The 12,500-nt window shown below is 47.6% G+C and overlaps 1 protein-coding gene across 1 annotated transcript in view; it reads left to right on the top strand.

Annotated features, from left to right (window-relative positions):
• The window catches only part of erbin (erbb2 interacting protein), a 162,772-nt gene that overhangs the window by 122,622 nt on the left and 27,650 nt on the right, over positions 1–12,500 (top strand). The window contains exons 16-17 of the mRNA XM_063212417.1: positions 4,644–4,765; positions 11,233–11,397. Of these exons, the coding sequence (XP_063068487.1) occupies positions 4,644–4,765; positions 11,233–11,397 (287 nt within the window). The remainder of the gene's footprint in view (positions 1–4,643; positions 4,766–11,232; positions 11,398–12,500) is intronic.

Genomic DNA, 12,500 nt, shown 5'->3' with positions numbered 1-12,500 from the left:
CCCAGGAAGTGGTGTGGAGTGAGGCGGACTCATACGCACTTCCTCCCTCTTGTCTCGTCGTGAGCCAGCAAATGAGGGAACGTGCACACGTCTTCTTTATTTTTGATGCAGATTTGGTAACACTTTCTTTTAAGGTTCACATGTCTGTGTTTAGCCGGATCACACCGCACTCTCGATTAAAAGGTGCCAAACATAAACAAAAACTGTGTAAAATTGAAAGAAAAAATGTCTGCACACTTAAATCCCCTTTGTGTTCTTTTTAATAGGCCAAGCTTTCGGTCTACTGACCTTCCTCAGGGCTCAGTGCCCTGTTCACATGTCAGCCACTGATACATACCTAGTCACGGTCTCTGCAACTGACTAATAGTAGTCATTGACCGACTAGGTCCTTATATCAATAATAAAGGCCTTACTGGCGACAAACAAGAAATTTGTGAATGCATGTCTATTAAATTATTGATTTTAATTATGTTTTGTAAGTCATTTACACAGACAGTTACCTATTTATCGGTAGCCAATTTGTGAACTTGTGTGAAGTAACAGTGTTACCAAAGATTCCTTCCTCCAGGTGTGACTAATCTAAGGAGAGGGTTGTGCACATCCCACGGAAAGGTTCCCAGGATAACGTTTCAAACTCAACAGTCTTCTTCAGATTCTGAAGAACAGACTGTTGAGGTCGAAACGTTATCCTGCCATGAAATAATAAAATACAACAAAAAGGATTCTAAGTGTGCGGACTTCTCACTCTGAAAACTACTGTAATCTAAGGAGCCATGTTATCCTCCAAAAAAGATCCAATAAAGAAGTCTAGTTGCTTAGCTTAACTTGGCTTCTGTGTGCGTGCGTGCGTGCGTGCGTGCGTGTGTGCGTGCGCGTGTGTGTGTGTGTGTGTGTGTGTGTGTGTGTGTGTGTGTGTGTGTGTTACTGTATGTGCGCGCGCTCTTAACAAGTGAGCTTCCCTTGTTGCCTGGTGCAGAGTAGAGTCAGTATGAGTTCCTGGTCTCTCTTGATGCCGCTGGATTCCAAAAGGGGAGCAGCCATTTAAAACATCTTAACCTGTTGCCTGGCAACCGACCTGGCTCCTTAACTTCCCATAAAGGGATACACACACATGCGCACGCATGCACACACACACACACGCACGCACACACACACACACGCGCGCGCGCTCACACACGCTCGCACACACACATACACACACACACGCTGGCTGGCAGGCTGGCTTGGGCACCTCTGCTACCTATCTCTCCACTCCTCCTCTCCTCTCCACTCCTCCTCACCCTTGGGCTGTGCATGACTGCTCCTCTTCCTCTCCTCTCCTCTCCTCTCCTCTCCTGTCCTCTCCTCCTCTCCTCTCATCTCCTCTCCTCTCTTCTCCTCCCGTCCCTCCTCTCCTCCTCCCCTCTACTCCTCTCCTCTGCTCTCCTCTCCTCATCTCTCCTCATCTCTCCCCCTCTCCTCATCTCTCCCCCTCTCCTCTCTTCTCCTCCCGTTCCTCCTCTCCTCGCCTCCTCCCCTCCCTCCTCTCCTCCTCTCGTCTCCCTCTCCCTCCTCCTCTCCCCTCCTCCTCTCCTCTCCTCTCCTCTCCTCCTCTCCTCTCCTCTCCTCTGGCTTCCTCTCCCCTCCCCTCGCTGCTCCTCTCCTCTCCTCTCCTCTGGCTTCCTCTCCTCTCCTCTCCTCTCCTCCCCTCCCCTCCCCTCGCTGCTCCTCCTCTCCTCTCGCTGCTCCCCCCATCCCCTCCTCTCTCCTTCCTCTCTGCCCTCAGTGGCCCAGCTGTAGTCAGTGACTCAGCACCCTCCCAATAGTGAAACCACAACGCACACACACACACACACACACCCTTCAATATTGCTGCAGTTAAACTTTTTCAAATGGCAAATCCTGCCAAGGCCAAATCATTTTTTGTGCCTTTTTTGAAGTGCCCTACCTGAGGGGTGGTTTATGAAACCGTGTGCTGTAATGGCAAAATTGGAAAACACTCTTCAAGTTTATACTTAAAGTATCGCCCTACCGGCTTAAATAAAGGCTTGCTCCCCCAGCTCTTCTGGAGTGATTAATCATCACGCTGCCTTCAGCTTACCCAGCCAGTCGAGTCCACTCACAAGGGAGCACAGTAGTAGCAGTAGCAGTTAGCCAGTGGCAGTGGCTTGGTCTGGCCTGTGCACCTCTCTGAGTAAACAAAGGGTCTGTGTCTTGTCAATATGAACTACCCATCGAGCTGGGCTTCCAGGACATTACAACACACAGTAGAGAGCCAACGGGGTAGGGGTAGGGTCTGCTCTGGTCTGGCCTGTGCAGCTCTGAGATTAAATAATTGGTCTGTGTCATGTCAATATGAGATTGCCTGATGAAGGTCTAGTACTGTACTCGAGCTGTGCTTCCAAGCCATTACATCACACTAGAACAGTAGTGACCCAATGGGTTAGGGTTAAAGGGGTATGCCACGGTTTTGGGGCTTAATACAGTTAAAATCGTTGGTCAGGGTTTATAAAGGTGGTAAAGTGTCTTATTTTTCATGTAAGCCGTTGTCTTGCTTTAAGACAAGTTAAAAGAGTGAGCATGTCGCTAAGCTAGTGAAAGTCAATGCATCCGTGTAGCATGCTACATGCTACAGTGATTCATTGACTTTCACTAGCTTAGCTACATACTCCCTCTTTTAACTTGTTTTAAATCAAGACAACGCTTAACATGAAAAATAAGACACTTAACCAGATTTATAAACCCCAGCCAATGATTTTAACTGTATTATGCCCCAAAATAGTGGCATACCCCTTTAAGGTTTGGGTTTGAGCTTCATCAACAGCCTATCGGTAACTCATTTGGATGAAGCAGTCCATATCAATCAGCGTCCATAGCATCAAGGGCGTCAAAAGAGAAGTTGAACTTCAGCGAAAAATATGTATTGAGTTCGGTGGCAGCAGGCGGCAGCCAATGGAATGTTTACATTTTTCTAAACACGAAGTTCGGTTGGTCGCTCTCCCTGATCGAAGGCTTCAGCTCTTTGAATCGTTAGCAGGACTGAGTGAGATGAATGTGAGATGAGGTGAGGATGGAAAGGACACGCACGCACGCACACACACACACACACACACACACACACACACACACACACACACACACACACACACACACACACACGAAGTTCGGTTGGTCACTGTCCCTGCTCAAATGCGTCGTGTTGAATCGTTTGCCGCGCTTGCCGCCCCTGACCTGTGCTTTCTAGACACGACTCTGCAGCTCTTCAGCTCTTTCAACTCCTGCCGCCTGTCCCCTACAGCAGTGGTTCTCAAACTTTTTCAGATCGAGGACCACTTTATCCCCCCCAAAAATCTTCAGGGACCACCTGTCTACTGAATTGACAGTTGACGGGTGCTAATTTTGATGCAGATCACTTACTTCTTATTCACATTCACAAGCCTGGCTTATTGTGGTGAAAATGAGATTTCAGCTATGTTTGGTTTTGTAATAATATTACAAGTATAGTCTACTGCTAGCTGGTCTTGGAAAATTAGAAAACCCCTCGCGGACCACCTGAGCTCTGTCGCGGACCACCACTGGTCCCCGGACCACACTTTGAGAATCACTCCCTTACAGTAAATAAAGTGCGGTGTTTGTGTTGTCATGAGACCAGGTAAAGTGGAGATCAAAGCCAAGAGGCCTCCCTTCATCTGCCGCATATTAACTTAACCACCTTAACCACATTACATCACATCACATCACGCCTACACACATTAAGCAATCAAAGCTACCGGACCCACCATGGCTGACAGACATACTGTGTGTGTGTGCGTGCGTGCGTGTGTCTGTCTGGGTGTGTGTGTGTGTGTGTGTGTGTGTGTGTGTGTGTGTGTGTGTGTGTGTGTGTGTGTGTGTGTGTGTGTGTGTGTGTGTGTGTGTCTGTCTGTCTGTCTGTCTGTCTGTCTGTCTGTCTGTCTGTCTGTCTGTCTGTCTGTCTGTCTGTCTGTCTGTCTGTCTGTCTGTCTGTCTGTCTGTCTGTCTGTCTGTCTGTCTGTCTGTCTGTCTGTCTGTCTGTCTGTCTGTCTGTCTGTCTGTCTGTGCACGTGTGTGTGTGTGTGTGTGTGTGTGTGTGTGCACGCGTGTGTGTGTGCATTTCTAAGATGTGCCTCAGACAGATTGATCAACCATGGCTAACAAGCAGACTCTCTGCGTGCCCGCGTGCGTGTGGGTGCATGTGCTGCTGAGATGTACCTGTACTTCTAAGATGTCCCTAAATTAGGCTGTTGATGGACAGTTGCTGATAAACTGACTCTGTGCGTGCTTGCGTTCGCGAGGGCACTTCAAAGATGTGCCCAACTCAGACAGTGGACCAACCATGACACACTAACTCCTCTGTGTGTCTGTGTGTATCCGTCCCCTCCCCTCCTCAGATATGCCCAACTGCTAACAAACTGTCTTTTTGTGTGTATGCGTGCTTGTGTGTATGCGTGTGTGCGCCTGCGTGCGTGCGTGCGTGTGTGTGTCCGTCCCCTCCTCAGATGTGCCTAACTCAGACAGCAAGAGCTAACAAACTCTCGCTTATGCGCACGTGTGCGTGCCTGTGTGTGCATGTCCTCAGATGTGCCCAATTTGGACAGCGAGAGCTAACAAACACAACGTGTGTGTGTGTGTCTGTGTGTTCCCAGATGTTCCCAACTCGGACAGCGAGAGCTTCAACCCGGTGCTGTGGGAGGAGCAGAGGAAGCAGCGCGCCCAGGTGGCCTTCGAGTGCGACGAGGACAAGGACGAGAGGGAGACGCCGCCACGGGTCCGTCTCACGCCCGACACACATGCACACGCAGCCACGCACACATCCACGCACGCACACACACACACAGACAGCCACACACACAGACACGCACGCAGCCACACGCACAGACACGCACACACCCGTACACACACCGCCTGACACGCTCACTGACGTACACACACAGCCACGCACACGGCTCTTTCGCTTTCTTACTTTCTTTTGCTATGCCTTCTGCATGTTTAGCTTCTTTATTCTCTCAAATGCTTTCCCTAAACACCGTCTGATGCTCAACCTCTTGAGTCTGATTGGTCACTTCTGCTGGTGCGGTTGCTTTCCTTCTGTACGGTCTCCCTTCCTCCACCTACCAACTGATTCCTCTCACTCTTCTATTTAGCCCACACACACACACACACACACACACACACACACACACACACACACACACACACACACACACACACACACACACGCACACACGCACACACAGAGAAAGTCAGAGGAGTGGTCCATTCACCGGAGTCGTCAAGGAAGAGAATGAACAAATAAAGATAGGAGCATAAAATTCCTGGTTGACTTGACCTTCGTTGTAGTTCTTCACCCTCTTTTTTCTTCCTCTGTCTTTTTTCTATCAGTTCTTCTCTTGTCCTCTTGTGTCTGTCACTTAAATCACCCTTCCAACACCTCCTCCGCCTTCACTTCCTTTTACTCCGTCTTGTTCAACAACAAGGCGATGTGCTGTAGTCAGGCCACCCGACCACAGTGGCGTTGCCGTTTGGTTTACTTTTGGTTTTGGTTTGATCTTTAGACGTCTTCCAGGCGACTCGCACATTTATTGTTTGGCCGTTTGTTTTGGTTCTTTACACATAATTATGTTTACTTGTCTTGCCTTCTCATGGACACGTTAATCACTGGGATGTATCGAGCTCTAGCTCAGGATCCTGTTACCCAAGAGAGAGAGAGACAGACAGACAGAGAGACAGACAGAGCAAGCGCAAGAGAGACAGACAGAGCAACCGCAAGAGAGACAGACAGAGCAACCGCAAGAGACAGACATAGGATGGATGGAGATGGAGCTGGAGAAGGAGAAAGAGAAGGAGAGAGAGCGCTATAAGGAAGTGTTGCTGCTCCTGGTCCTCCTGGTTGGCCACGTTGGCTTATGGGATTAAAGGTATCTGCTAACAGGCTCAAGGAAACCCGAGCAGGCCCAATGAAACCTGTAGCCCCAGCAGATTACACAGAGAGAGAGAGAGAGAGAGAGAGAGAGAGAGAGAGAGAGAGAGAGAGAGAGAGAGAGAGAGAGAGAGAGAGAGAGAGAGACACGGAGGGAGAGAGAGAGAGAGACACGGAGGGAGAGAGAGAGAGAGACAGAGAGAGGGAGAGAGACAGAGACAGAGACAGAGAGAGAGAGAGAGAGAGAGAGCAGCCTGATCTCCAAAAATTCCGTGCTCCTGGACACGGATGTGAAGAACACGAAATCCGTGTCCAGGAGCACGGATTTTGCCAAAATTCCGTGCTCCAGAACACGGAATTGTTTTCCGTGCTCCTGGACATGGAATTGTTTTCTGTGATGGGCACACGGAAGTGCTTTCTATAGGCTATTACCACAGCACTGCGTTAACTCTATCATTAGAAAATACATACCAAATGCTAATCCTAAACAAAATAATGCTATAGCAATTTAAGTTGTGCCCTGACCAAAACATTCCCTAACCTTAACCTGTCATTAAAGACATATTTTTGTGAAATACCTTTTCCAGTTGGTTGATAGGCTATCAAATTCATAAAATGAATGACAGAAAACTAGCTGTGCCAAGACCAAAACAATCCCTAACCCTAACCTGTCAGTAAGAAATGTTTTTTTGTGAAAAAATATTTGAAATTAGGAAAATCCTGAGAAAACACAAGACTGTGGAAACATAGAGCTGTGGGAGTATAGAGAGTGCACTTCTCTGTGTCCACCACCGAAAATAATTCCGTGTCCAGGAATACAGAATTTTGGCAAAATCCGTGCTCCTGGACACAGATTTTGTGTCCTTAACATCCGTGTCCAGGAGCACGGAATTTTTGGAGATCATGTTGGACAGAGACAGACAGACAGACAGACAGACAGACAGACAGACAGACAGACAGACAGACAGACAGACAGACAGACAGACAGACAGACAGACAGACAGACAGACAGACAGACAGACAGACAGACAGAGAGAGAGAGAGAGAGAGAGAGAGAGAGAGAGAGAGAGAGAGAGAGAGAGAGAGAGAGAGAGGGAGGTAGGGAGGGAGGTGGGAGAGAGAGAGAGAGATACTGAGATACAACGTAGATAGAGATAGAGAGAGAGGGAGGGAGAGAGAGGTTAATGAGAGCAGAGTGTGGTAGCAGGTGCAACATGCTAGAGAGGAGACTGCTCTTGGCCAGCTCACATCAAGTTCATCTTGAGTTTCCCCTCTAGGGGAGTTATTAAACATCTTGAGTGTTAAGGACCCTCGCTGTAGAGCTTTACCATACTTATAGTCTTATTTTATATTTCAAAGCAATACTGGTTGATATTACCGGTACATAATTTGCATTATATTTAGTAGCTAACGTCTATCCAAATGTCACCATATGCTAACAGGTGTAACATGCTAGTGAATGCTTGGCCAGCTCACATCATCATGTTCCCCTCCTGCCTTCTCCCCCCCACCACGACATCTTGAGTTTCCCCTCCATGGGAGATGAGGGTTATTAAACACCCGACTCACATGTACCACCTGCTGTAGGACTTAACTACAGTCTTTCGCCATTATACACACTGCTCTAACACGAAGCAACGTTTCGAAAGAATACTACTTAATGTAGAATTGTATTCATATATTATGTTATATTATATTATATTATGTTATATTATATTATATTATATTTTATTATATTATATTCTTGCATAAATGACTGTGTAAGTGAGGTCATAATCTAAAAGAGGTCTAAAGGAGCGTTGTATGCTAAAGCCTCGCAGTTCTAGAACCTTCTAGGGATCACAACAGGAGGGAACACGCAAACAGATGAATGTGCCTTGAGTCATTTTCCTGGAGCTTGGACACACACACACACACACACACACACACACACACACACACACACACACACACACACACACACACACACACACACACACAAGGGTATAAATTTACCTTCGGAAAGTTTCCTGCAGGTGGGAAACTTCAGACCCATGCATACCCAGACACACACACATACACACACATACACACACATGCAGTTGTCATGATGGCTGTTAGCAGGACTGAGTGAGATGAATGTGAGATGAGGTGAGGATGGAACGGAGACACACACACACACACACACACACACACACACACACACACACACACACACACACACACACACACACACACACACACACACACACACACACACACACACACACACACACACACACACACACACACACACACACACACACACACACACACACAGACATATGAGCTGAGGTGAGGATGGGACCCCCCTGGTTGGTATGAAGTATTGCTGTGTCATCACTGCTCTGCTCAGGTTGCTGCTGGTCTTCTGTCGAGATGGGCTACATTATCAAGATGACCTACCAGGCCAATAGGCTATTAGCACAGGCCTGATACTGGTCTTACTACTGTAGCATGGTACACAGGTGGCTGGTTGCTGCCGGTGGTCTGTCGAGATGGACTACATTATCAAGTTTAACTACCAGTTGGCTATTAACGTAGGCCTGATCCTGACCCTGCTACTGTAGTAATGGCGTTGTAATGGCTTGGTAGCTCAGCTCGACAGGTTGTTCAAATCGACGCAACACCTGCTGCAGCTGCAATGGCATCAAGGGACTCGGAGGAAGAGTGATGACCACGATAAACAGATAAACGCAGCACCCAGATGGACTCAGTGTTACAGTAGAGAAGAGAATGTTCTAGGCATTTAATAAGGTTGCATGCAGTAGGCTAGTTAGTTGCTTATTCATCTCATATTACCCCATGCACACACACACACACACACACACACACACACACACACACACACACACACACACACACACACACACACACACACACACACACACACACACACACCTTAACAGTACATTGACATTGACATTGTGCTATTGACTCCCCCTCCCCCGTTGGCAAAACAGGTCATTGCCCTCCCCACGTGCACCCCCCCATTACCCTGTGTCAGCATGGAGACCTTGAGCCGCGCTACAGAACTGACTGACCTTCACTTTGACCCATGACCCACGACCTTCACCCCACCCCCATCTGTGTTCTAAATGGAACATTCCAAACTAGCACGCTAGCCAAATATTAGCCCCATAACCCCGTGTGGCCTCTGGTGGGGGGCCAATGCAAACTTCATTAACCCTTTGAAGATCAAATACTTTTTTTTTGTTCCACCTTTCTTTTACAGTTTTACTGTACAGTTAAACATTCTACAGTTCCCATAGCACTTGTGTTTGAAAACCCTGTAGTGTACAGTGTAGAATATGTATTATTTAAAAAAAAAAGTAATCAAACTTGTGCTAGTAATCTTCTAATCACATCTCTGATGGAGATAATACACCTCAAAGGGTTACATTTAAGAGAGACGTTTGGGGGGTAATTAATCCCTTTGGCCTGCTGCTGTAGGATCACTCAGTGCTGCTAATAGTGGAAAAAGAAACTGGATAATATGATGCAACACGGAGTGAAACATGAACTGGAGTGTAGTGACCGTACAGTAGTGGGGGCACAGGGGGATGAAACGGAGAATTAAAGTGAGGATAACGCTGAGCAAGACTTTTGGGGCAACAATTCTATACGATGTTATAAGGGAGAGATGCTGAGCGCTCTTCTTTGTTAGATAGTATACTCCGATATGCTGGTGCTCTTGAAGTTAAACGACAAAGTCCATTCTTCAAAACTTGTTGGCCGTTGGGCCTACTTCAGGCGACTCTTGCATAGAGACAAGGAGCAGTATAGTTTTTTATAATTTAAAAACCCTTTATTTTAAACTGGGGTACATATCTAAAAACGCCAAACGTTTTTAGATGTACTCTATACAATTTTATTTGGATAGTTTATCACTTTTGTCCGGAGAACTTAAATCTGCAGTAGACAAGTTTTCTCAATCATTTCATTGGAACATTAGGAGCTAGTCATGTCGTTGCCAACAACAACAACAACAACAAAGTTGCCCAAAATGTTTCCTTGTGTGTCATCACCTTTTAGTTTCTATGCCCCCGTCCACTTGCTGTTTAGTTCATTTGTTCTGTAGCAAGTCTTCACACGTTCTGTTTCCTACTAATGGTCCTCTGCTAGCCTCAAGCCAGCAGGGCAATGGATTAATTCACACATTTAAAAATGCTGCCGTGTGGAAGTAGTCCGGCTGCAGAGGGGTTGTGTGACGCACAAGATAAGGCATGGGACACTCTTGCCCTCAACACACTCACTCACTCACTCACTCACTCACTCACTCACTCACTCACTCACTCACTCACTCACTCACTCACTCACTCACTCACTCACTCACTCACTCACTCACATACAGATATACACAGATACACACACACAGATACACACAGATACACACAGATACACACACACAGATACACACACAGATACACACACACAGATACACACACACAGATACACACGCGCACACACACACACACACACACACACACACACACACACACACACACACACACAGGAGGACATTGGAGAGCATCGCAGGCTCTCTGAGTCATCAGGCCTCATGAGTCTCCTCCCTCCTCAGGGTCACCATGGGTCCTGGCTGTGTTGATGCACACACACACACGCAAACATACGCACACACACATACGCAAGCACACACACACACACACACACACACACACACACACACACACACACACACACACACACATATGCAAGCACGCACACACAGACACGCACACACACACACACACATGCACACACATGCACACACAGTCTAGCAGGTCATTGTGACTCAGTCTGTTTGGCCAGACGAACCGATGAGCTGAGCATGCCAAAAAAATCACACACACTTTGAGAGACACAGACACAGGCACACACATGCTCAAACAAAGCTCCTTATGCCAGGAATACTCACAAGGGTTTTTGTTCGAACGCCAACCTCAGTAGAGCTGTAAAAGTAGCCAATATTAATATATCGTAGCCAATAAGTAAGCTCTGTGTGTGTGTGTGTGTGCATGCATGTGTGTGTCTGTCTGCGTGCCTGCGTGCGTGTGTATAACCAGAATTAATATGTCTCCTGTCCTGATCTCTAGAGGGAATCAGAAGTACTGCCTGGAGACATACCCTGATTTGTATGTGGGCGCGTGCAGACAGTATAACCAGTGTGTGTGTGTGTGTGTCCTGCCGTGATGTCAGGAGGATAACTGTACCCTTACGAGCTGAAAAACATGGTAAAGCAATGCAATATGACCAAGATTAATAATGTATGTGTGTGTGTGGTTGTGTGTGTTCAGGAGGGCAACCTGAAGCGCTACCCGACGCCGTACCCTGACGAGCTGAAGAACATGGTGAAGACGGCCCAATCAGTAGCCCACCGTCTCAAGGAGGAGGAGGGGTCAGGAGAGGAGGGGCGACCGCTGACCAATCACGTCATCGGACTGCAGGACGTCGGAGTCAAGGTCAGTCATCACGTCACAGAAGCACTGGTCAGCTGCAATACAGTTCAAATGTAGACACGTGTGCACACACACAAATACATATGCACACACACATGCTCTCATTGATCAGTGGTTGCCCTCAAACAGACTCACACTCACACAATCCAAAGCGAAGTATAGTTATTTTTGAAGTGCAGGGGATCGATTCAACAAGCTAATGTTGTGTTAAGTTGCAAAACTGTTAAGTTGCAAAACTGGCAGTAAAAGTGTAAAGTGGAAGAGACGCGCTCACACTATCGCCTAGTGATCAACACAGCTCATCGCCACTACACGCTGAGGAAGGGCTCTGCCCGGTGGAAAATCTGAAGAGTGCCGTCCTTCACCTCATTCTTCTCAGTACCTAATCGCTGGCAAATCGTCATGCGTAGGATGATGTCGATGCCAAGATTTGCAGGCAGGCAGGACTACCACAAAGTGAGCTGCAGGAAATGCTGCCCTTATCAAGGTGTCCACAATCTTGATGAGGAAGAGGAAAGCAGTGGTGTCTCTGCCCATATTTAGAGATGCAGGAACATTAAACTTAATGAGCTTTTCGTTTGAAAAGGGCTCTGAGAAAAAAAACAAAAAGAGATGACGCATGTTGGATTCATTTGTAGTAAGAAGAAGGCAGCTTACCCGAAACTGTTGCCAAATAGAGAACTGGTTAGACTTCAACACTGAGATGGACTGCAAGGTGGTTAGCACGCACACACGCACACACACGCACACACACGCACACACACACACACACACACACACACACACACACACACACACACACACACACACACACACACACACACACACACACACACTGTTGACAAACTGTTACTGTCGTGGTCAGTGACACATTAAAATGGTCTGGGGCCCCTAGGCTACAGGTTGCTGTGGGGCCCCCCGGGAAGGTTTCGTGACAAATTTGCATAGACAATCACCATATCTAGCCTGTGGGGGGCCCTAGGCTGCAGCCATATCTAGCCTGTGGTGGCCCCTAGGCTGCAGCCATATCTAGCCTGTGGGGGCCCCTAGGCTGCAGCCATATCTAGCCTGTGGGGGGCCCAAGGCTGCAGCCATATCTAGCCTGT

The sequence above is a fragment of the Engraulis encrasicolus genome, chromosome 12 (genome assembly GCF_034702125.1).
Source record: "Engraulis encrasicolus isolate BLACKSEA-1 chromosome 12, IST_EnEncr_1.0, whole genome shotgun sequence".
Lineage (NCBI taxonomy): Eukaryota > Metazoa > Chordata > Actinopteri > Clupeiformes > Engraulidae > Engraulis > Engraulis encrasicolus.
Note: the sequence above shows the minus strand (reverse complement) of the source record. Positions and strands in the feature narration are given on the sequence as shown.